The sequence below is a fragment of the Cupressus sempervirens genome, chromosome 8, assembly GCF_028749045.1.
Source record: "Cupressus sempervirens isolate cs-2001-9-10 chromosome 8, ASM2874904v1, whole genome shotgun sequence".
In the NCBI taxonomy this organism is placed as follows: domain Eukaryota; kingdom Viridiplantae; phylum Streptophyta; class Pinopsida; order Cupressales; family Cupressaceae; genus Cupressus; species Cupressus sempervirens.
Window position 1 is genome coordinate 128,388,678 of NC_143125.1, and position 27,029 is coordinate 128,415,706.

Sequence of the window (27,029 nt, forward strand, 5' to 3'; positions counted from 1 at the left end):
ATGACATAAATATTTTTGGCTCATCTGAAAATAAAATAAAATTTCATTTTTTAATAATTTTATTTTATTATTTTATTTTTTCGTAATTTCTAAAATCTAAAACTTGATGACATAAACTTTTTTGGCTCATCGGAAAATTAAAAATGGAAGTGGTCTTACAACTTTTCCGTTGACATATTAAATTTGAGGACAAAGCTCCCACAATAAGCCTATTGGCTTAATAAAATTGTAACAGTAGGTGCGAAAATTAGTAGTCCGAGGGAACGTATTTGACAAAAATAAGAAACACAAAAATTGGGGAAAATATTATTACAATCTATATAATATTTGTGGCGATGATGACGACGACGATGAGTTGGCTTTCGGGTGGAATTGTACACCCACACCAATAGCATAAAAATCCCCCGAGGATACAAATAGTAAGTTCTGTTTGTTGCTTAGTCAGATGCACAGAGAAAGATCTTTTATTTCTCTGTTTGGGGTTGGGGTTTGTTCAATTGCATCTGTATATCACCGATCCGATCCAGATCAACAACCCATTTGGTTTCAATCTGGACGCTATTAATCTGCCTCTGTTTCAAATCTCGATTACCCAATTGGATAAAATCCGTATTACTCATTGGCTGGTCAGGGGAACTCGGGATAAATGCGTTTAATGGGCGCCCAATTGGCGTATTGGGATGGAAAAGATCCCTCTCTTCAATACGGATGAATCTAATTATGTTTTATGAAGGAAAAAATTCGTAAACCGGATTTGGCTTAAGCCCTTCTGTCTTTATTTCACCTGGTCTCAATTTGCTCGCAGATCGGTTGATTTACATTCCAGGGTTCCGTCCCCGTGACGCCTGATTGCAAATTGGAGTCTTCAGTCAAACCCTATGAACGGCCATATATACCATGGGTTATTTTGTAAATTGATTAGGTGCCCTGTAACTTCTGTTATATTGAGGCCTTAATTTCTGTTGCAGATGACATTGTGAGGCAGTGTTACGAAGAAATCTTTGAATTTGAGTTGGGGTTTGAGATTGAATAAATTGTTATAGAAGGATTTTTGGTTGGGTGGAATATTATTTAACATGGGGAAGAAGAGGAAAGAACGAACTGTGGCAGAGCTGTACAAGCGTACTACAAAGTTGTCAAAACCTCGGGTATGTTTATTTTCTGGAAAGCCAATTAATTTTCATTTTTGGTTTCGATGCTTTTATTTTTGGTTTTCTTGTCTTCAAGAATTGCAAATTTTATACAACACTATGCTTTGCATCTTAAATTGGCCAGAGTTTGCATATGCATGTGCTTTTCAGCCAATTCTTGTTCAATGGACAAATAAAATAGTTTCATTTTATACCATTTTATATTTAGAAAGCCCCAATTGCGAAATAAAAACAGATAGAGCTTATGCGAATTTGGATTTCTGGGTCTGAAATTGTTTAATTTATGAGCTTTCAACCAAATAAGCTTCTTTGCAGCAATAAGCTCTTGGTTTAAGGTAATGGAAACATGCTCTTTAAACCTGATTTTTGTTTGACGCCTAGCTAATTAGGACAAAAACCCTTGTGTTGTATGTAGAGGTGAAACAAAGGATTCCCCCCCCTGTTCATGGGGTTTGGACGAATTCTACTTTAAGTAGCCAATAGGCATTATCTTGCGGCTGAAGAGTTTGTGTGAATTTCCCGTTGAGCCACTGCTTCAGAGCTGAGCTTTCAACTCAAACAGCTTTTGGGTTATGTAGCTTTCTAGATGAATATATTTTAGTTGAATCAGGGACTTTGTGTTTCCGCATTTTGCTGAGTTTTATGACATGTTCTGTTCTAGGTTTTAGCAAGGTGGAATATTTTAAAATTTAACTTTTCTGATGATTCCTTGTCGGGTTAATCTTCTAATTGAGGCAGGCTTCTTCTTAATCTTTATGAAAGATGTGAATATCACTATCAGTTTTTTAGTGTTGAAAATTTATATCAGAATCAAACTGCATAATAATAGAAGTTTATTGGGACAGAAGTACATTGAATGGAGGTGAAGTTTGCAAGAGTGTTCTTCAGTGGAATGACCAATAAGACCTTTTGTGGCCATTTTCTGGCACTAATATGATTCCACAGAAAACTGAGGCAACCAAGAGGGAACTATCTCAATATCTAAGTTTAAAGAAAGTATGTTTTACTAGAAAGATAGTGTGCATTCTTTGGGCTGGAACCTTACAATGAAATCTCCCTCAAGTAGGTGGGATCCTCATTTGATTTGTAGGGTTAATCTCCTTTGATGATTAAGTAGGATGATTTCGGGAAAAATGTCCAATAGATTTACAAGTCAACAGTAGTAGCTGAAACGCTGTTGCTACCACCAGTGCTAACAACAGGAGGAAAGGAGGATGTATTTGTTGTGGCACACCATGATAACCTTACAGTTTAAATATATTTTAATTGTTTTCTCCTCATGCACAAAGCTGAGCATCTTTGGTTAGACAATCACAAAGTGGTGTATTAGTTGTAGAAAAACATTGGAATATCACAGCTTTTTGCACTGAGTTTTTCATCTAAAGTGGAGTGCAACTTTATTTCCTATGTAATATTCTTGTGATATCATGAATGAAGTGTGGGCAGGTTCCTTATAGTCGTGAACCACCAACAGTGTTTTTATTCTACAAAATATTTCATGCCCATACTTGAACTGAGTTTGTAGGAAAAAGAACATTTTTTTCAAATTTATTTTCTTTCCAAGATGATGGGCACTTTATTTTGTTTCTAGAGCACATTTTGATAATTTAATTGATGAAATTGAGGTAAAAGCACTTACAGACTATCCTGTTTAGTGATTGGACCTGCAAATGTAGGATGCAATATGGGGAAGTCGTGAACTGTTGCAGCACCCAGCATTGTAGTTGATTGGATGGGGAAATCAAATTAGAGAGGGAGGACATTCAGATGTTTAAGTAGATTCAAATTCATTCCCAGTTATTTGGACCTCCTGTGCCCTTCAGGAAATTTGTGTCACTTTGGATCCAACTTTGTCGATCCAAGGAGATCAGTTATGTAGCTCCTATGGACATTTATTTATTTTTTGTATTTCCAGGCAAGTAAGGTTTGAAAAAATAACTCACATGCAAAGGAAGGAAGGGCTTGAATGGGAAATCAGCTATAAGCAGGTTTGTCATAGATTACGGGTATGCTTATGGAAGTGGTTTTGTGCACATTCTTTGGAGATCTCATTTCGGATAAAAGTAGCAACCATACTACATCTGTGCACTTAATTGGGTTGAGTTGGCCTTAATGCTTAAGGACGTTCTCAAATGGCTTGAAGTTTATCATTTTAGACCCTTAAATTAAATAGAATGAACAATTTTAAAGTTTGAATAATGTTTTAGAATCTCAAATTTAATTTCTTTCTTTTAGAGATAATCATTTCAGATCTAGGGTTTCTGCTGTGGGGCATAATCTATGGTCTGATAACAACAAAAACCCAGTTGCTTTAAGGATTCTAGAGGTAAAAGATATGTTCGAAGGTAATTAATAAGCTAAGTTACGGGTTCGAGTTTGAGTTTGAAGAACCAGTTTTCTGGTACGGCAAAGTCTTGAAATGAGATGTAGGTTCGTTTGGGCTCGTTTATACAAAAACAGTTATATATATATATATACAGCCTAGAAAAATGAATTAAGATTAGAATGTTACATAGTATCATAAGTACAACAAAAACGCTATAAGCTTGTAATCTTAGCATCATATCTATTATCAAGACCAAACTATTAAAATAATATTGAGTTCAAGTATCATTGTTTAGACTTTCAACTATTAGAACTTTACACTAAGTTTCAATCATCGAATGGATTATCTAAATCTTTAACTTCTTCATTAAAGGCATTAGTTGGTTCACAAACATTGTCAATGTTATTGGGATCAACTACACTAATAACATTACTGTTTTCCAAGTCGTCCAATGCTTATTTCTTTTTCATTGTACAAAGTGTTTGCTTGTTTATAATTAACACCCTACTTGAAAAATGTCATATAAGTAGCTGGCATCTCCCTTCATCTACTGAAGATGTTATTTGATGTTTCAAATATGATTTATCACCATACAGAGCTTCCAATTATTCGGATGGGTCATTATCAGCAATTGGATATTAAAATTTCACTGGAAGAAATCTTGAGGGCTAGTTTAATTTGATGTAATAAATATTTGAACTTCAGCAAATTTTGTTTTGTAATGTTAAAAAGCTTTATTCAAATTCTGTAATAATTGTTTTCTGCACTAAATTAAAGAATGCCCCAATGGAACTGTACTTCGTTAGCACTCAGTCTACTTGGGTCTGACCTGTTTTGACCTAGGTTCAACCTGGAGGAACCAACCTGCTTGGGCTGAACCCAAGTGAACCCAAAAGGGAACTAGGACCAGAACAAAGAACTGGTTCGAAATTCACCTAGTTCAAAGGGCCAAGGGGAGAACTGGGTAACTAAGTTAATAAGCTCAAAGATAATTCATTGTACATTTTCTGAGTTTTTCCTGCCTAAGGTAAGGTATCTAGAACTACAAGGAGTTTGCAATGTGGAAATGAGAGCACCTCTCAAAAATATCTATCAAGATTAATAGATTTGTCCATTTCTTCTTACAATGTCTTTGTATTACAACACCTCAATTGCATGTACATAAATGGATTGCTATTATGCACTTTGAGAGGATATTGTACGATAAAAGATTTGTTTACATATTTGCAAAATGTTATGTACCATTCTCTATGCTTGAGTGATATATAACTGACAAACAATTGAAGTTTTGCAGGGATCATGGTGGAATCTACCTAGAAATTTGTGAATTACCAAGAGAAATTGATTTATAGAATTTTTTTACTAATCCTCGTAGGGAAGTCTATAATATGACCATATTAAAGTTGAAATCCTACAACAGCAATATTTATTTAGTCATATTGGATGTCTGTTGATAACTTCTCATTGGCAATCAGACTCATTAATTTATGGCTCGTATATGGTTTTCTATATTGATTGTATCCAGTACATTATATGGGTACAAATCCATCAGTTATTCCCAATGAGGATTTATTTAAGTGCATGCCTAGTAGGAGTGCTTAAACTGAAGAGAAAATTCACTCGAGCATCCATCTTATGGTCTTGGATGATGAGTTTTTCACCTATAGTCTCTTTAGTTTAAAGCTGTAATTGGACACTTCAACAAAGTGCTAATTGAAGTTCTCAAAACCATGAATGTAAGACTAATGAATGCATGTTACATATATACATGCCTAACAGTAGAGATTAACTGAAATAGAGAACATTCAGAGTCATAGAACATTAGTATGTCAACCTTAGTCATTTTAGTCAAAAAGTTAAAAACTGAAATAGGACACTTCCGGCAAGGTACTTATTGAACTTTACAGGACCATGATCGTAAGACTTATTGATGCATGTAACATATATTCATGAAGAGATCTTTTTATATAATTAATTGGTCAAAGCTAAGTACCTGGTTCTCCTGTTTCAGCGCAGCATCTGATTTTGGTTCTAGTTGTGTTCTGGTTCTGGTTTGGTTCTGCAGTTGGTTCTACCCAGGTTCTTATGGTAGGAAATGAGGTGCCTGGTTTGCACCAAGGACGATTCCAGACCCACTCGCTGCTGTACATGCCAAAAAATGGGCCCCACATGGCCTAAAAACTGTTTTGCTCCTTAAAAGACCCTTTTGCAAATACATTTTGAGACTTGCAAATTATGAGTATGTTACATGACGTGTTTTATATATGATTTTCTTTGTTATTATGGATTAATGAGTATCACATTTCTTACTTATTATTATATGTTTGGACCCGAATCCCAAACCCAAGGAAAATTCTTTTTTATTTGTTTCCCAAATCTTTGTACATGAACACATATTAGAACCAGAATCAGAAACTTAGTATCAAAGCTATTGGTATAATTTACAGGAACTTAGATGCATGGAACCAAGAAAGAAAAGTTAATGCACCGTGGCATTATTATTCTTTGATTACTGGAGTTTAGAGAATGGTTAAAAATAATATTTGTTTTTGTGGCTTTATGGAGCATGTAAGTTTTGAGCTTCCTGTATTGTGTTAGAGAGAAGCCATGGTGCTAAACTGATCCAAGAAGTTTGTTTCTACAATCTTTGACAAGATAGTGATCCCATTCCCTTGCAACCTAGTGCTGTGACTCTTTCATAGAATCTAAAATGTCTATTGAGTTTCTGATCAGTTATTTGGTTGGATATTTTGTTGAGAGCCCTTTTATAGGCCATTACATGCACTTACATAAGGATGCCTGATCTGTAGTTGGAAAGTAAGAGGCATAGAAGATGTATAGGTCATTCTTCTTCATTTGCTTTCAAATTTATGAACATAGTGATACTTTCTTGAGTTGTGGTCTTTGGTTATATAGAAATGCATTTGTAGTCATCTTCGAATGAGATAAAAAAGTCTTGGTTGAATAGCAATATTCTTCTAGATTTCTATATATAATTTTTTGATTTAATGGAGAGAATTTACAATGCAATTGACATTTATTTTCCACGAGCCAGCCTACTTCTTGGCAAGGGTGAGCCAGCCTACTTGTTGGCAAGGGTGAAAATGATATTTGAAGTTTGGCTTAATATCAATTAGGAGCTTATGGCACATATTGTTAGTAAAATGGGTATCAATGAAATGTCTGCCTTTTGTTAGTTTGCAGAATTTGTACATTAAGTAAAAATCAAAATACAAGATTGAAGATCATCTCTTGTAGAAAATTTAAGATGTGGCAATTCCTCTCGGCAATTCACCAATCGCGAAAAATTCAAGTGATGAAATTGTGGTCTATCATAGGAACAACCAAATATCACCCAAGACTGTCCCAACTCACTCTCTCAGCTGAATGCTGCCATTCAAGGAAAAGAGTTAGCCTCAGTTTTACTTGCCATTGGGTTCCAAATTTGTGTCACTCTCAACAATCAGTCTTCTGAGTCCCTGTGAATCTCCTCAACAAATTATAAAATGGTATCTGGAAGCTACCTTCTTTGCTAATATAAGGATTGACAACATTCAAATCCTTATAGTTTGAATTAGTGAGCTAAGTGTTACATGAAGGGACATTTTGGTAGCATGAGGTCAAAGTTAAGGGTTCAACTTTTTGTTTATGCTTAATTGTACATATATACAAGGTTGTTATATTTTACAGTAAAGGGTGGGGTGGCGTTCTAATACTTATTTCTGTCTCCCTTACTAGTAGTATTGTAAGGTACATTTCAAGCCAACCTGCATATATTATTTTCAAACCAGAAGGTGAAAAATTTGCCTTGGCAAGGGTATATACTTCTTATTTAGTGACTGGACATATTGGAGCTTATCCTAGAGATCACATGGGGTTCCTACACTAACTGTTTCATAGATTTCAACTTCAGCATTGTTGAATCAGTTAGTCTTGCAGATGATGTGGGGTCATATTACTTGTTTTTTGGCATGTAGGCAACAAGAGGTTTGCTCCAACTAAAATTATGGATTGGTCCATATAATTTAGTTGCCATCTTAAGAAGTCTATAGACATGTGGTAATCCTGAGAGAAAACTTTCTTTAGAATGTTTGGTGTCTCACTTGGTGTATATTTTGTTTAACATAACTTTGTTGGATAAGGAAGATATAAGGGATTGCATATTTAACAGATAAATGTTTTGCATACATAGAGGTCCAACTGTTTTGCCAATATTTTTAAATATGGAATTTCGTTCCAAAGAGAAGCAATATAATTTACACGGCAGTATCATTGGAAATGTTTATGGTCAATCTACATACAATCCTGTTAAAGCCTATCAATTCTTCTGTCTGTAAATCACAGGTTAGCTCTTTTTACATTTGCACCAAGTTTGCAGGCACAGCAACTCCTCTAAAACATCATACAAGTAGCAGGATGAATTTGGAGAAATTTGTGTAACTACTAGAGTAAGAAGGGAGAAGTTTTCCTGACTATAGCATTGTCAAAAACTCCCAGTGGTGGGGCTGGTAGCTGGAGGCGCCGCTTTGCCTCCCCACCCCGTGGTGGCTCTGGCTGGTCCCCGCCTCCTCCTCCTAGCGCCCGTCGAGATAATGCTGGCAAGTGGCCCCGCCTGGCTCTGGCGATTTCTCCTCCGCGGCCTGAGGTCAAAGATGCGGAAGCTGCCACTGATCCCCTTGCTGCTGTTGCTCCTGATGACGGCTGGTCTGTGGCCAGCCCACCCCCCAATCCTAGAAATGATTGGGGTTTTAATGACAAAGATGATCCTCCCCCCTTGGCTGCCACTGCTTTGGCAGCCTGAGGTTGCTATATATGCTTTTTTTGATGAATAGTTGCTTTTTCCGGCTGGTGCCATGTGTTTAGTTCCGGCTTAGGCAGCTTGAACTCTCTCGCGGGGTGATCTTGTATCCCCTGGCCCCTTTTTTGTGAATTGTATTCTAAGTATATTTTTTAATAGAACAGGACTATTCATCAAAAAAAAAAAACTCAACCCTAGAGACAAATGAGTTGTTATTGTTTACAGGAACTTGTGGTGTATTTACTGATCCAACAACTGGGATAATTTTCCATTAGCCCCTATATGCTTAAAAAGAACTCATGGCACAATGACCACCTTTGAGAACTATGAAGTTATTGTACCTTAAAACAAATTGGTGCTAAAAAAGAATTCATGGCACATTGATCACCTTTGAGAACACATGAAGTTATTGTACCATATAATGAATTGGACACTCGACACATAAACTTAAGACCTATTAATAAATAGTAGATCATCTCACGTGACCGACTCATTAACTTTTAATACATATTATAAATAATCTTAAAAGTTTAATGTACTTACTACATGCATTTTGGTGCAAACACTATTACGGAGACAATGGTGCATAATCAAGAAGTAGAAGAGGAAAACAATATTTTGCAAATGAGTTTGGTGCAAATTGAGGATCCAAACACCTTAATAAGTAAAACAAATTCCCTGATTCATTCTAGGGAGTTTGGAGATCAGTACAAACAGCTGATATGCTACCTTATATTATCTTAAGGGATTGCAGTTTCTATTATACATCTCATTCATATGCAGAGAATACTACCTTATGTTATCATAAGGATTGTATTGTTTATTATGCATATCATCCATTGGCAGGAGATGTAAAAGAGTGAGCAATCAGGTTAATGAAGAAGGTGGGGTATATATAACATAGTTTGTTGGAGACATAGGGGTATGGATGTCTGTATGAGAATGGGGATGCCATTAAAATTAGATGTGTGAATAGCTGAGTACGGGCATTTGTATGGTTATGTTGCATGTAAATGTAGTTGCCAAAGCTTCAGGTCATGACAAGCGGACATTGATTTGGTCCTCATTTGCATACTGGAATTTACTACTAACCATGATATATTGTTATAACAAGTATAGTCTATTTTTGTAAAGAAAATAAATCATCTTGTGTGAACAGGTTAAAAATTGCAATGAGAATAACATCCAAGTTTAGCTGTGACATATTGTCTGTGATCAGAGGCTCAAAAGAAATTATATTTTCAGAAATTCTATTTTTGGTATTTTCTATTGAGTTTGAAAATTATATCTTATTTCACTTGTTTATTTTAATATTGATTTGTTACCTTTATTTCTGGGATCTTCTTGACCCAATTATTGTCTGCTGCAGATAACAGCTATACTTGAAGGACATTGTCGCATACAAGGCCCTCTAAATGAGTCTGACTCTGAATGTGAGACAAAAACAGTAAGTTATTAGTGTGATATATAGTCTTCTTTAGGCAGAGGTATGTGTTTTGTTTGTTTTTGGAATTTCTGATATAAATATCCGATTTATATGGTAACTTTTGTCGATGAGTAGACATCCTTCGGCATGCAAATTTTGCCTCCGATGGTAGCTCATATTCTGTTTGCAGGCTTTGATCGACTGTGTACCGTAACCATTGAATTTAATACAATATATTGTAGTTGATAATTAATAACCCAACTAACCTGGCAGATTAAAGGATTTGTTTAACACTCAGATTAGAAGGCATTTAATTATTTTGTCAAAATATAAGAACTTGTTCTTGACAATCTTACTGGAATAAGAATGAATATTGTTTGGAATGATTATTCAGCTATGTACATTACAGAATTATAACTTGCAGTCATAGTAATTGCCAATAAGTATGAGTGCAAACAACCATATAACAATCTAAACAATATGAACAATCTTTGAAACATCAATGCTAACCCTCAGTAAGACGTGAGTCTCCTAGTTCAGTTTGGGGGATGTTGATCTTTTCCAAGCAAATGCTATATGAGGTGCTTTTTATAAATGGCTGATTCACAATCAATCATATGATTAAGAAGTGCATATTCCAACCTCTGGTGCCTCTTGTGCCTCTTTGTGTATATTTTCAAATGCATATTGGATAATGCTTAGAATTAGAATTGGTTTAAATTTGACTTCAAACAGAAAATGGCATACATTTAAAGATTCAGTGGCTTATCATGCATATATCCACATATCAAGGAGAAAAAAGGACACGGGAAATACATAAAATGTGAGTAATGGATCTCAAATTAAACTTAAAAAGCTTACCTGGCTATGTTGCGCTCAAAGCCAAATGATTGTCCGGCTTATTGTATGCATATGATTCAATCTGTATTGGACCTTTTGGTTTTGATTTATCATTATCTTCTCCACATGAGGAATACATTTCTAATATGTCATTAGTAGTGAAGTCCATTAAAGCTTTTTCTGCATATTAGCTGAATAGTAACAAGATTTGCAGTGCAAATAAAATTGTGTACCTAGTAGTGTTGAACTTGAGGCCAGCTACTAAGCAATCCTATGACTATCTTGACTTTGTTTAATTCAACTTACAATAGATTTGTTTTTAATCTTACATCATCATTTTAACACACGTAAACAGTCTAATCATAAACTTACTGCCTTCAATTCCATCAATGTTCATCAATGCAGGGCTGAAGAAGCCTCTGACAGGATGAATAATATGAACATTAACAAGTCTTGCCAACGCTTCAAATATCCAATTATTACCAAGCACAGCACCTTTGCACCAAAAAACAAAACTAGATTATTTTCTGTCACAACCGTATCAAACAAATGCTCATCACCACACAATGCTATTGAACAGGACACTGATTATTGTTTTTGAATTTTGATACATATAAAGCTTAATATTGTTCATATTAGTGGGTGAATAATGCTGAACAATTTGGGTTCAAATATTTGGTTTTATGTTTTCTCTCCATATGAAATTTGTGCAGGCCTAAAAGAAGAAATATATTTAGGATAACCATGCAACATTTATTATGTTATTGAATAATTTGCCCTTTGCTCTGCAGTTATTCCATACAGCAGACAGGAACAAAGAGAAAGACTGCAGTAGTGAACATATGGAATGCTCTGTTTCAACTAATGTTTCTAAAAGGCGCAGAAACAAAGAGCAAGACTGCAACATTGAACTAGATCGTAACACTGGTGATATACTATTAAGGCAAACTCAAACTCCTGGGAAACAATCACTGAGTGAGAATGCTACAGGAAAATTAGCTAGCAAAGATTCTGTGGAAAGGGAAGAAATGGCAGGCAGCAAGAAGACAAGGATAAGTAGTAATGTACGGAGGTCAAAGGGAAATAAATCTAGGAAAACAGGTGTAGCTAGCAGTCTTTCAGAATGTGGACAGAATGTGGAAATACAGGCAACCAGTATGACTGAGTTAAGTGAAAAGTCCTTAGAGACTCCGAGCAATTCTCAAATACATGATGAGGAGATCCTTTTCTTTGGAAAGCAGTCAGAGGACACATGTGATCGATCAAGAAATTCAGGTACAAGTAGCAGTTATCCTGATAATGTACAAAAATCAGAAACACAAGCAACTGGTCTGACTGAGCAAAGTGAAAAGCCTGTAGAGACACTAGATGCTTCTCAAATGAGGGATGAAGAAAAAATGCTTTCTATTGACAAGCAGTCAGAGGGAACGTGTGAAAAACCAAAAAATGCAACTATCTGCAATAGCAATTCAGATTGTGAACGGAAAGCTGAAATATTGGAAAGCGGTACAACTGAGCATAATGAAAATTCCTTGGAGACTCCGTTTGCTTCTCAATCAAAGGAGGAGACAATTCTTTCTCTTGGAAAGAAAACAGATGAAGCATGTTATATATCAGGATGTGATGTACAGAATGAATTCCAGGCAACCTGCACAATTGAGCAAATTAAGAAGTCAGTGGAGACTCCAACTGCTTCTCAATCAATTGATGAAAAGGAGAACCTTTCTCTTGAAAAACATTTTGAGGAAACTAATGATAAGTGCTTTGATAAACAGCTTGTTGATGTTTTGCAATCTAATGACGCATCCATTGTTGCAGAAGCAGGGGCAAATGACAATGATATGGGTATAAAGAAGCAAGAAGAGGCAGATGAGAAGTTGCCTGTTACAAAACCAAGTGATGCTAGTGATATCAGCCCTGGAGACTCTTCTCGAGTTGGAATAATCTCGACTGAAAATAGCTTGAGCACATGTAACATGGCACCACTAACTTTATCAGATGAAATAAACGAATCAAGAGAATCACTGGGAATACAGTTGCCCATGCCAATTCATTCCAATACAGATGTCCATGTACTGGGAAATGAAAATAGTTCAGGAATGCCACAAGTTCATTTTGATGGGGATGCATGCAATAATAAAGATTTGACAGAGAGACCAGTGATAGATGACACTTCAAGATTAGAAAATGCAGCTGAGATGACATCTACACATACCAAATCACTTGTAACACAAATTGTGTTTTTGAAGGGATCAAATGTATCATCTGACATGGCAAATGCTGAAAATATGACTTCTCTTGAATTACCCAGAACGCATCTTGAGAAAACAAGCTCCAGTTTGATCGAGGATTCTCTAGATGTAATTCAAAAAGTTGAAACTGAGGTTATGTGTAGTGAATCTCTTCAAGAAAAAAATAACATTCAGACTGTGACATTGACAAATAGTAATGTAGAAGACATGAATAAAGTTACTGCGAATTCTTTCCTAGGACATAGTTTGTCTGGTGATCTTACAGAGCCTGTGAACTCGTCTGTCAAGTCTGGCCCTTTGGACCATTCTCTGTCCTGTTCACCCAAGGTGGAGGAATTTTCAAATACATTTTTGGAAGATAACATTTTGCAAGAAGCAGTCAATTCATTGCCTCTTTCAGTCATACCAGGCCATTCCTCTCTAACATCTGCAAGTCACTCTGTTGAAACTGAAAAGGAGATTGACTCATATACTAGCAATCAGAAAGAGGACGATTTTGTTTTTACGTCCTCAACAGTTTGCACAGAATTCTCTACAAATAAAAGAAACGTTATTGATGAGGAAGAAGCTAAAGATGTCTTACCTTTTTTAACAGCAGCTGCTAGAAATCCAGAGCATCTTGAAAATGACGTTTTGAAAAGTAAATATTCTTTTAAATTCTTATCTATGTCAAAGATTCCATATATATTTTTCAGAATTGATTAATGATATCAGTCGGGTTTTTCTTGAGATTGTTTGAGATCTTTTTCAGTGGGAACAGAAAAACTTGCTAAAGCAGACATTTCTAATGCAGGAGATAAGTTGGATCAGGATTTTCAATTTTGTGAAGCTAGCAAGAAGCTTGGGCCCTCTGAATTGGCTAGCATTTCAGAAGTGTCATTTCCATGTAGAGAAATTGAGAAATCCTGTGAACCTCTTTCTGGAGGCGATGATGTAAGTGCCATAGATGTTCCCTTGTTTTTCAGCACATATTTTCTTACAGAACAAAATTTCTGCATATATTTTCCTACATAATTAAAATAAAGTGATGCATTTCAGTTAAGTTCTTCCCTTTTACCCCAGGGCGAGGAGATTATTGGCTTGGCAGTCGTTGCATGTGGGTGACTTTGTAGGGAAGAATAATCAATATGCACGTACGTCGTAAAGAAATAGGATACAGAATTCAGACAAATATTACCTATGCATAAATGGGTCTCAGAAATAATGGAAATATTTGAGGACCATCTGCTCTGCTAACTCTTGGGGAGACACCTCTCCATCGTCAACTCAAATGTTCAAATAGACTTTTGGAAAATGAGTGGTTCTTCAATTTAAATCAACTATACAAGATTAATACAACATAATAATCAAGGCTTATGTTCATCACTTAACACAACAAATACCCATGTAGCCATAAATACAGGATACAGAACCCCCTGAGAGCTTGACAAATGCTCCAAGTTAGAGTCCATGCAGGCACAAAGGAAGCTTGCTGACCCACCATGGAGTCCACGTCTGGTTATGATGGCTCTTAATAAAAAATTCTGAAATATCTGAATGTATTACTGGAAATCATTTTGCAACTAAACCTCGTCTTCGGTATCAATTCTGCCTAGTTTTCTTTACAAGTTAGAGTTTGTGTAAAAATTCCCTGCTATATCACTGCTTAAATATCCAATTATATTGTGCATTCGAGTATCACATAATGTCCAATTATTGTCTGCAGTTATTCCCACTTATAAGACTTTGTAGTTTACTTTTCAACACTGCCCAAGCACTAGGGTGACAGTTACAGTGGGTGCACAATATGACACTATGAATGAATATGCTGGATCATATACTAATATGATAGACACAGGAAGTATAGATGAAAATGGGCAATTAAAATGTAAAATATCTGAAAAAGGTGCTCTGGAATAAGAAATGTGGGAAACGATGGGAGAATGAAGTGCTGCTGCTGATTCTTTATCAAGTGTTCTTTGCATTTTTTTCTCCCAAGTCATTTAATGGTTTCTGTGCTCTTTTTCCCCCTTAAATTGGGTTCTATTGTTTCTTTAATCTTCTATTATTGTTTTCCGTCTTTGTGTATTCATAACTGAATATATTATCATCTGAATTTGAACCTGAGCTTTACCAAAGTTTTGTTTCAATTGTGAGTGTTTTGACTTTCGCTTTGTACAGAAAGGTTATGGCAGCATGCATTGTCATCAGTGTGCATGTGCATTGATAAAACATACATTTAAACATGAAATCTTTTTTATACCTTTGATTTGTTTTTGAGTTCACTGGTGCTTCGTAAGGGCAATATTGACCTTTGAATTCAACTATCATACTTACCGTTCTTTTCTCTAAATTTACATTTTGTGTTGTTACACCTTGTTTTACCCATTGAAATTTCTATTTAATATTCTATGTGAGTTAGCCTATAAATACTCAAGATCCTGTGTGTTTATTTCTAGATCTAATTGTGTTTTCCTTAGTATTGGTTTTTGTGAATTTTTGATGAATATGATTTTCTGATATGATTTTTTCTTATAATAATATTATCACAAGATACCAATGCGACATTCTGGAGGGTGTAGGCAGAAGCAGATGTAGGCAGGTGCCCTGTGGGTGCCACCTGGATGTCACTCACAGGCACCCGGATGCGTCCATATGCCCCACTTACAGGCACCTGGATGCATCTAAATGCCCATTTCAGGCATCTGTACGCATCTGGGTGCCTGTGAGTGGTATCTGGGTGGCACCCACAGGGCACCCGAGAGCATCCACAGGCATCTTCAACTAAAATTCTTCATTCTTATCCTCTGATATAACTATAAAGTCCTTCATTCTTCCCCTATGCTCTTCAACAGTACTACTGAATGCATCTTCTAGAGGTGGTCTTATTCATTCTGATTATGTTGATTAGAAGTATTTTCAGTTTTGTGCTAGAAGCAGCATGAGGATATCTTCTTTGTTTTAATTATACAGAAGAGTTCCTGTATCATTAGATGAAGATGCCTTGAGTGTTACTTTAATGCATTGTATCAACATAGCACTCTTCTTGATGATTAATAATGGTGATCCATGCTGTTTACTCTAGTATGTCATTCACCTCCATTGCATTTGCAATTCAGACTGAGTTAAATGTGCTGAAATGTTTAAGTTTTATCAAGATTTATTTCGGAGGAATCCAAACTCAGTGGTAGGATTGTAGATACCTATTTGTGAAGAAGACATGTCGCATTTAAAGGAAATGTACACTAGCTTCCTTCCAAACCTAACACTATTGTACTGTCTTATTATTTATAAGATTGGATAATCAACTAATTACTTATGTTGCTTAGATAGCTGCTGCTGTTCACTTGATACCAATTGCTTGCCTGTTGTGTCTGAGATTGTTCATATAATAATTATCTGATATTTCCATTATCTGATAAATATTTCCCTCACAAATTTGAAGTGCAATAAATGCCTATTTTTTGTTCGCACCCTAGAGATAATTGATGTTTAAATTTACCTTGGCAATGATGTTGCATGCATATATTCTAATCACTTTTCTAAGCCCCTGAACATTGTAAATGTCTATTTGTGAACAAACAAAGGAGATCATCGTTTGATCTTGATGGTAAGAATACAAGACTGAAATTACTTTCTCATTTCTTTGCACATTGATATACATATTACATTGTGTGTGTGTGTGTGTGCACATCCACATCCACCCCCTCCCCCAAAAAAAAAAACCTCGTACCCACTTCGGAATCCACATCCGAATCAGTAACTTAGATATTATCTATAATTCTGTTGTTTATATGGTTCACATACTCCTTCTGGTCATTTGAATTCTGCATTGGCTCATTGTTATTTCCAATAGCTGCCAGGACTTTACTAATATAGTCATTCAAAAATTCAAAATTTGAAAAGCAGAAGGCAAAAGATGCTTGGCGAATAATGAACTGTGAAGCAAACCTGCTAGAATGAAATCAATACCTGGACAAGAATTAGTAGAGAACTTTACTCATCACTGGTTGATTGACAAAGACACAGGTTTCTCCCTAGGAAGTGGAGGAAGTAGTGGTTAGTGAAGATGACAGAAAGTTCGCAGGAAGTGTTCCTGTGGAGGAAACCCTCATGAGTGAGGAAATTGAAGAGTCTAAGAGAGAAGTAATCTCTCCAAAATACGGGAAAAGGATAGATGGGATGTATTGGAAGATGAAGACGATTCAAGACCTGATGCCAGTTCAAAGGAATAAGCTTGAAGCAACTTGTTCGGATTTAAGTTATTAACTAATGAGAATTGTTGCGCTTAAGGAAGCATGAAATTAATTTTCCAATAAATTAAAATATGCATTGTGAGAAATAAAGCGCATAAAGTTTGGGTCTTCTATGTAATTTAAATTTTTTATAATTTAAATTATGTCATCAAAGAATTTATCCTTTTGTTCTGCTAAACAGTTCACTGTCCAACACAGGAAAAATAAATTTCATCATTTTGATTCGTTGCCATTTGTACTGCATTTTCCTGTTATCAGGTTAAAGTATGCGATATTTGTGGGAATACGGGCTATGAGGGAATGCTTGCTGTATGTAGTGTATGTAACGATGGTGCAGAACACATGTAAGTATTTGAGCTCATTAATAGAAGAGTACTGATTTTGGTTTTCACTTCTCTCTCAGGGAAGTTTGCTTACTATGATTTGGATGTAAGTGCGATGTCTAATAGCTTTGGATATACTTCACATCTTGTAACAGTTACTGCATGCAACCCATGCTTGATGAGGTGCCAGAAAGGGATTGGTTGTGTGAAGGGTGTAAGTTGAAGCAGGATATTAATGTTAAAAAGCTTGAGACATCTACAACCTCAACGGTCATCTCTAAGCCTACATGCCTAAACAGTAGGAAGCATAATCCTTATAGCACCACACGTTCTAGGCTTTCTGCAAAATTGGATAAGAAAAAGTTCATACCTGAGAGGAAGAGAGCTTTTAAAGGAATTCCTAGTTCTCTGTTATCTACAAAGCGACAAGCTGAGTCTGAAATCGGTCCAGCTACCAAAAAGTTGGCTCTTGGAACTCCTAGTTCAAATATAGGCTCATCAATTTCAAACCCGAAATCTAATTTTTACAGGGAAAACTCTTTCAAAGCATTGGACATGGCAAAAGTCAAGACATCTATTGCTGTATCTTCAACAGCAGACCTTCCAATTAGTAGTGTCCATGACAGTGGTAAGTCTTCAATAATATGCAGGGCTTCATCAGCAAGGTTTCCTACAAGTGTGCAATTGTCAAAGAACAGGCTTCCGTCTCTCAATAGTAGGATGACCGACTCTCCAGTAGTCACAGGAAGCAAGGCTGGTAGGAATGCAGCTTTGATTCATACTGTTAAGGTGTCAACTGATTCCTCTGCACCACGGAGATCAAACAGTTTTAACAAATTATCAGCATCAGTATCCTCTAAGGATGCATCAGTATCCTCTAAGGATGCTAAGGAATCTATCGAAGTAGGTGTGCTGTCTAAAACAGACCGAGAAAATACAAGTAACAGTCATGCGTCTGGGGGAATTGCCAAAGCCTTAAAGTGCAATACAAACACAGATTTGTCAACTGTTTCAGATCCAAAGACATCTTCTGGCGTTCATAATTTAGAGATCAAAGAAATAAGAACTGGCAAATCAGTGACAGATGGACTAGGGCTTGCAAAAAGAAAAGGAATGTCAAAGTCTCTAAGTTTGTGTAGAGATTATAAATCTGGAACTGTCAATCTGGAAAAGCCTGCAGTAGATGATAGGCATGCCAAGTCAGTTGCGTACCTGATGAAGGATTCACCCAATTCCAAGCCAGTACGGTCTGAAGTTAAAATGGCAGTCACTCCTAGACGATTTCTGCTAAATTCAAATAAGGAGCATAGTTTTTTGAGGTTCTCAGGTATGATTACAACACTTGGTTTTGATGTAGAAGTAAAATGTTATATCTTATTGTTGTGTGTGATCCATCTTGGTTTTGTAGTGTAATTTTTTAATTAGTTCCTTTTTTATGGTGTGGTGGACTTAGCTGATGGAAGGGAAGGAAGGACAGAGTTAAAAACATCACCTACTAAGTTTCAAGGAGGTGTTACAGTTAACAAACTGCAGGTTTCTACCTCTACTGAAGCGTCCCATAAGGTTACAGCTGAGAAGAATGAAGATAAGTCTCTTTTTGAAACGGCCTTCAAGGATGAAAAACCGAGTAACTTCCCTGTAGAGAAACTTGCAGCAGAATGTTGTGCTTCTCAAAATGACAAAAAAAGTGCAACTCTTGCAAACCAACCAATTTCAAATGATTTGCTTCCTGAGGAGAATAAGAAGACAGGAAATTTAAAGAAATCTTCTTTGAAGTGGCTGTTGCCTAATCATCAAACAGCAGCTGGAAGTACAAGGTGCTATAAATGTAAAGAACTAGGCCATTCTGCTCAGTTATGTACAAGTCATAGTTTTGCAGAAACTGGGATTAGCGGTCTCCGTGTCTCCAGTCTCGTAGCTTCAACTGCAAGAACTGCAAAGGATCTGTCAGATATGGTGAGTGACAAATTAAACACACTTGAGGGGATAACATCTTCAGGTAACTACAAAAATGGTGGAAACGATGAAAGTTCGGTACAAAGGCCACAGCTGTTCAACTCTGAACAGGACCATGCTGCACAGTCTGGGAGTGGCTCACCAGGGCAAGTTTCTAGCAATAAGGAGGCATCCAATCATGATCCAAACTGTAATTCAGTGGAATCTTCTAAAGTAATCACATACCTAAGTAAAGAGCATGATATTAAAAGCAGCGAGAACTGTCAAGTTTCAACCCCTACTAGGGACTTGGGTCAAGGTTTGACTACTACAACATCAATTTTGACATCGGGTCTTGGGGAACCATCTTTAGTTAATCCTTCTAGAAGCAATTCTAAGTCGCCAGGAGAGGAAATGTTGCATTCAGTTGCTAATGAAAAGAACAAATCTGGAATTGAAGAAATTCAGAAAAAATCCTCTCGTAAAGGACAAACTGTTTATCCAACTGAGGACATGGTTGCATCTATTAGAGAAAGCTCATCTCATGGTTTTACATCTCTTGATGGAGCTGGCCAACTAGGCATTGAGTGTAAATTTGTTCCATGCGGAGTGTCTTCAGCAGTAGAAACCACTTCGGCAACAAGTCTACCGGAGCACAATTTCTTATGGCAGTATGATACCTTCTGTTATTTCTAAAGGTTTTTAGTAAAAGTTGTTTTGTACTCACAATGTTCGTCTGTATAAATGTGTTTAAACTTAAAACAAATTCCTCTTTTTGATCTTGTATTTTATGATTTGACTGTACAGAGGTGTTTTTGACGTGCGAAGGAATACAAACAGCACTAACTACTTTGACGGGATACAAGCTCATGCATCAACTTCTGCAGCGTCAAAAGTCCTTGATGCAGTAAAGAAGTTCCCCCCTAAACTTCAGTTAGAGGAAGTTCCTCGCTACAGCTGCTGGCCACAGCAATTTGGTCACTACAGCCCAAGCGATAAAAATATTGCACTCTACTTTTTTGCCAAAGATCATGAGAGGTACAGACATCAATATTTACCTGTTTTTCTTGAAGTATTCAACAGAGTAGGTCAATTTTAAAAGCAATATATTTTTATTCTTTTACTTTATATTTAAAATTGTTACCTGGTGTTAACTGATGACACTCGTTTTTAATAATTTTTCCCAATTAGCTGAAGCTAGAATTTGTAAGGTCCCATGTCTCTTACTTTTGTAGTAAACCTTGTGGTCTGGTTGCCAAGAAGAGGTTATTATTTGTCATATCCTAAATTTTTGAGTAATCTTTCAGCTATGAAAGGCCCTACCGAAAATTGCTGGAACATATGCTTGAGAATGACTTGGCTCTTAGAGGAAACTATGATGGTGTGGAGCTCTTGGTTTTTTCCTCCAATCAGCTTGCAGAACAATCTCAGCGTAAGTTACAAAACCTATCTGACATTAACTCCAGCCACTGGAATTTACGGGATGTTTTAGACTATCATCTTTTGTCCTTAAATAGTTCAGAGCTAAGGGCTTTCATGGTATTGGCATCTTGTCTGCAGGTTGGAATAGACTTCTTTTTCTGTGGGGGGTTTTCAGGGAAAGGAAGTCGACTTGCATTGGAACATCTACATGTATGAATGAAAGTATTCAGGGAGAACTAGCAAAAGGAGAGCCTTCAGGTTCAAGTCATTTGAATGTAAATGGATCTCCGGTTCATCTTTCTTCAACTGTGTTTGGATCTTTTGAGTTAGAGGAGATGGACAGTGACAGATTTATAGATGCAAATTCAAATGCATCAGAAGGTACCCTTAGAGTTGCTGGGGCTCAAATACTTGTATCGGGTTCTCCTCAGGATCATGGATCAAATGGCAATTTGTACAATTCTAATATAACAAATTCATCTGACGTCAAAGATACTAAATTCAACAGCACTCTGAAGATTGATAAGAAGAATGCAGAGCAGTTATCAATCAAGAAGCATTCAATGGGATCGTCATTTGAGTCTAATGAGCAGTCATATTCAAAAATTCCACAATCTAATAGATTAAAGAGTCCTGATTTATCAGCTGGACTTGAAATTAGTACAAGACAGATGCTTCAAAATTCAAGACATGGTATTTTTTCTGAGGTACATTTCTTCTTAAACCTAACATATCAATTACACATGCACAAGGGAAATGCAGACTTGCAAAAAACAAAATATCATCAAATAAATTTATTATCTTATATCACTCTGAATTGTACCTGATGAGGCTTTGCATTCTTTGGGACTGTACATTTTGCAGTGTATAAACATCTGCAACCTATAAAAATGTTTTCTTCCAAATGGTTAGTTGAGTTGTAAAATGGTTCCTCAAGAAAAGATCTAAAAACAACTTTTTGATTTTTGAATTAGTATGGTATCTTTGGAATAGGATGTACTTTGTACGCCATTTCCTTTGTGACTTGCTCTTGTATCTACCATTCCAGATCCTGTTGCCCCCTATATATTACATAGTAAGATTATAAGCCAACCAAAGATAGAAAAAGGACACATTCCCAGATAATCTTTATCTTCGATTTTTGCTAAGAGCTTAACAAATAGCTTTTGAATTAATTAAAAATAGGAGTTGATAGAGATGTTTATATTAGTTCAGTTAATCTCCTTCTCTCCAATATTCAAGTCTCTTGGCATTCACACTGAAATCTGGTGTGTGCCATGACATTACATTATGTCACCGCTGATTCCAAATGTGGCTGACTGTGAAGCTCCCAGTTTAACTATCTCAGGCCAGCTTTATTATGCAGTTCTTACTGAAACTTGAGCAATTTTGTTCCTTACACAAATTAATTTTGAAGATAAACAGTTATGAATAGGCCATTAGTCAAGAAAGGGAAAATGATCCATGCGTCATGTTTGAAATTATCAGTAATCTTTTCTGTGCATATAAAGTTCTTTTTCTTAGATCACCTTTGCAAATGCAAGTGTCAGAAGTTGTTACAAGCCAAACACTGTTGGAATTTTGATGAAAAGTAAAACCAATTTTTTTGCAATTATGTGGTCTTTTACACATCTATTTTTATGCTTTCAGCAGCCATATTCACTTTCTAAATGGTGCGTGCAATGTGGTCATTATACAGTGAAGTAAAAGATGTATTTAATCTCTGGGGGAAATTGTCTTGGTATTGTGAGTTATTGGATGTGGTTGAATTGTCACTGGAGTCTCCTAATCAAAGTTTCTTTGTACACAGCCATTTTCTCAGTACCATGTTCTTATTATTTAGCTAGGGTTAAAAACTCTTCTGGATAGAATCTAGTCTTGATCATTCTGTGATAACAGAGATCGTGTAATTTGTTATATGATAAAGATGAATAGGGAAAACAGGCGCACCTCTACAGAGTAAAGTGTTTGCATCAAATCATCATTAAATGCAGTAAAATCTAGTGAGCTTTGGATGACTGATAGCCATGGCTACAAGAAAACATAATAATCATAACAGGAACTGCTTGAATAGGGCTTGAATGGCCTGGAAACGTATTTCCATTTGTATATATGCTTTTGAGATGTCAATCTGTACACGGTCTCTCAGGTATATTGATTGTAAGCAAGGTCTCCAGTTTGAAGTTTTCTGTCTATTTAGCTATTTCTTGGTATGGCCTCCTTATATAAAGCTCAAAATAAATCTTGTTGACTATACTATATAGTTTATAGCACTATTTAAATCAGAATGTGTCAACTGTCGGAACAAATTTCTAAAATGTTGAAAAGCATAAAAATTAGATTGTATTCCCTCACGTGTCTTAATTTTTTTATTAGTCTGATGTCTGAACATCTGTACATGATGTTCACTCAAAGCAGATGAATGGCTTTCTTCTCTAAACATCTGTACATGATGTTCACTCAAAGCAGATGAATGGCTTTCTTCTCTAATGAAACCATTCCATGTATACAGGATTGTACAACTTTGTGTTCTTTATTTAGGCATATTTCATTCATGTCGTGAGAAGTTGTCAATCAATAATTAATTTTTTAAATCATTAGGAAATATTTTCCTTTGTTATTTCCCACGAAGGTATGTTTTATTGTGTGAAATCATGAAATAGTGTGTCCAATGTATACTTATTTCTTGGGCTATGCACTGTCAAGTTTTATGCTCTCACTTAGTAACTGAACACATGATCCAGTTTTCATTGTTTGCAAATATGAGATAAGATTGTTGATATTGTATGCATTCATTTGATTGAATATTTGGTATGAAAACAGTGTTGCATGCGTGGAGTAGTTAAATGATTGGTAGTGTCTCTGTTAACTGGGTCACTAAGATTTGTTTTTTACTTCAATGTTAAATAGGATTGAAGTGTATATTCTTGTTTCAATATTTTCTAGTCTTTGAGAAGCATCTGATCATTTATAAGAAAATTTTGCAGGAAAAAGTGCCTCCAGAGTTTGGAGTAGAATCGGGGAAATTTGGGGAGATGTCAAGTTCACACATTATTCAAATGGAGAGGACAAAACAAAACAGTGTGAAACATTCACCATCTGCTTCTTCAACCATAACTCTGCGTTCTACAGAAAGGAAAGCTCACTCTTGTGAGACGTTCAGTACTCCTTATATTCAGTCTGATTCTCTTTTTCAACAGACAAGTGTTGATAAGGGAAGAAAAAGGCCAAGAGATGATAAATGTGGTAGACAAATGGATACAGTGAAGGAAGTAGAGTCTGCAAGGTTGAGTAGCAGGGATAGTGAAATGGATCAGGGATGGAGACCATGGGAGAAGAACAGAGAGGATTCTGCTGTTGCAAATGAAAGAGAGAGGAACAAGAGCCCTTCAGTAAGTAGAGAAGAAGATCATAGTAACTGTGAACCAAAGTATCAAAAGGATAGGATGCAACAGAACAAACGTCTTTGTCCTTCACATTCTCATTCACCGCCACAAATAGGATTTCAGTCACACTTTCCAGCAGAGCAAGTCTTTAACAATGATTTTGAGTATTCCCAATCTCATTGCCCAGACGTGGACTATGTCAAGCAACCATTAAGATGGCAAGCTCCTGAGATGATTCCCGAATTTGATGGGCCATCTCATGAAAAGTTAAAAAATATTGCAGAGGATGGAAAACAAGGTCGGAGAAAATTGAAGAGGAATTTCAATGATGTGGAAGTTCAAGAAAATGGTAAAAAACAAGATGTAGGCGACTTGAATCTTGCAGAGCAGAAAATGTCATCTCAGCATTCTTATCCTATTGCTGATTTAAATCAGGCTGCTGATTTTGATACTGCAGTTGAGTTCAGTGGAACCTCTGTTCAGCACCATATCCAACAGGGGGATCCAGCGGGCCATATTCGCTTTCCACAATATTGTCAATTAACAGAGAGAGTGTTTTTCCCGTTTTCTGATGATATGAGCAGAAATCACAGATTATCTAAACAGCATGAACAGTGGCCGAGCCAGATTGGCTCTAAACAGAGCTCTTCTGAGTCATCTTCAACTAGTCGACTGATTTCTTCAACTGAAGAAAAATGGGAACGATTGGATTTGAATATGCCCAATCTTGAGCTTGATTTAGGGGGAAGAGTGTCATCTAACCCTATAAGAAGCAGCCCTGTAGAGGGATCTGAAAATGGTTCATCTCTTGCTCTCTCACTTGCTTACCCTTTGACCGAGAATGATCAAACTACCAAAACTCAGAAAGAAGATTATAAGAAACCAGTGAATTATAGTGTAAATACATCATTCTGTCTGTTTGGTCATCATGTAAATGGTTGAGTAGGAACTAAGGTAACAGCCTTATGATGTACTGGAAATCCTTCATGAATTATGGTCAGCAATCTTGAAGTTGTGAAATACTTGAATTGCATATGCAATCAATATCTTGCTCTACAACTTGTTATTAAGATACCCTGACCATCCCCTGGTGTTGGATCACTGTTGTGGAAATAGAGGTACACTGAAACTATATATTTGGAGAGTTTAGTTGAAGCCTACCTCTTATTCCAACATTTTTGTTTACAATGCCTTTTCACTTAAAAAATGAGTATATGATTGTGTGTAATTTAAAGAGGAAAATAAACTAGTCTTTATAATCCAGTCATGTATATCCAGAATGCATTTTCAAGTAATTAATTGATCTTCTGCTCTGTGAATTTCAAATATTATTATATTTGTTATTAGAGATAAAATTTTATGTATATCCTCTATAGGCCGCCCGATATTATGTATATCATTATCCTTGGATGAAATTCTTTTATCTTGCCTATTCAGTCCAAGCTCCAGGAAAAATGATGAACTGTTAATTTATCATTTCTGGAGATATGTTCATGATGTTGAGATTTGCTAGAAATCTGTTTGTAATGCAACCCTACTTCTGGATGACAATTTTTATATTTAGTTTTACAGGGATTTAGGGACTTTTTCTGATATTTATGTTCAGTTTCTTTCTATTCTCCAGTTGTAACCCAGCAATTTAAATTTGTCCTCTCTAAGTACATTCAACTCACAAGACAACTAACTTGCTTTAGCAGACTATCTTAACTTGTTTGTAATGCAATCCTACTTCTGTATGACAATTTTTATATTTAGTTTTACAGGGATTTAGGGACTTTTTCTGATATTTATGTTCAGTTTCTTTCTATTTTCCAGTAGTAACTCAGCGATTTAAATTTGTCTTTTTTAAGTATATTCAACTCACAAGACAACTAACTTGCTTTAGCAGACTATCTTAAAGTTGTTTTACATCACAAATCTCCTTTTCCTTCTGAGCACAATAATACAGATTTAATTAAATTACAGGTTTCCTCTCTTATTCCATTATTACTCTTATCATTCCACTCAGAATGAAATTTTTGAGATTACAAATTTATGGGCCTCAACTCATAATGCAGTGTACCTGAGCAGTCATTTCATTAGGACAGCGTCTTAGCCCCCCTGCCAACCCAAATATGTGGATTGTTCATTAGCATACCAATGTCCGAGCAATGGAAGTTACTGATTCTCTATATTCTCTCTCGAGTGACAGAGATACAATCATTAGTTAGAAGAGATAGTGAGGGGTATGTTTGTTCCCTAGGAGCAAACCTGCCAGTAATTATTTGTAGTGGAAATGATTTGTTTCATGCTCTTAAATGATTATTTATTTCTTTGGGAAAATAGTTAATCCATACAAACTGACATTGTTCATGAAAATAGAATTTCAGTGTTATAATCATTTTGAAGTATAGAGATAGCTTAATGCTGTGAATCTGTGGTTCCTTTGACTGATCAGTATCGACAATGTCATTAAAATCATTCATTTATCCATTCATTCAACACCTCCATTTAAAATTTCAGCTTCTATTCACTACAAACAAAAAGTGCCAATTTTAGCTGTTTCTCCTATGTAGCTGAAAGTATATTTACCAAAACTGCAACATTAAAGAGAATGATAACTAGTCTCTTACATGCAAGTCCAGTGCACACCAAATCACTTTTACTGAATCGGGGTGTAACATGGGTCATAGCATTTCATACAACTTGCTGCAATTTTGAAGCTTGTATTCCTCCATGTTTCTGGATCTGTTATTATAAACAACCCAAACTATCTTGCCCGGATCACATGGTATAAACACAATCGTTCAGGGTGTAACATGGGTCATAGCATTTCATCTAACTTGCTACAATTTTGAAGCTTGTATTCCTGCTTGTTTTTGGATCCACAACTATAATTGTTATTATAAACGACCCAAACTATCTTGCCCGCATCACATGGTATTAGCACAATCGT

The 27,029-nt window shown here is 36.0% G+C and overlaps 1 protein-coding gene across 1 annotated transcript; it reads left to right on the forward strand.

The window, feature by feature from the left end:
- Positions 1 to 352: 352 nt before the first annotated feature.
- LOC149541912 (uncharacterized) lies at positions 353 to 25,249 on the forward strand. The gene is made up of 11 exons (XM_089796966.1): positions 353 to 1,148; positions 9,645 to 9,722; positions 11,333 to 13,433; positions 13,587 to 13,726; positions 17,287 to 17,372; positions 17,507 to 18,678; positions 18,805 to 19,957; positions 20,094 to 20,324; positions 20,594 to 20,718; positions 20,847 to 21,415; positions 23,696 to 25,249. Exons 1-11 carry the CDS (start codon positions 1,077 to 1,079, stop codon positions 25,034 to 25,036), a joined length of 7,068 nt encoding a protein of 2,355 aa, XP_089653092.1. The 5' UTR covers positions 353 to 1,076; the 3' UTR covers positions 25,037 to 25,249.
- Positions 25,250 to 27,029: the final 1,780 nt, after the last annotated feature.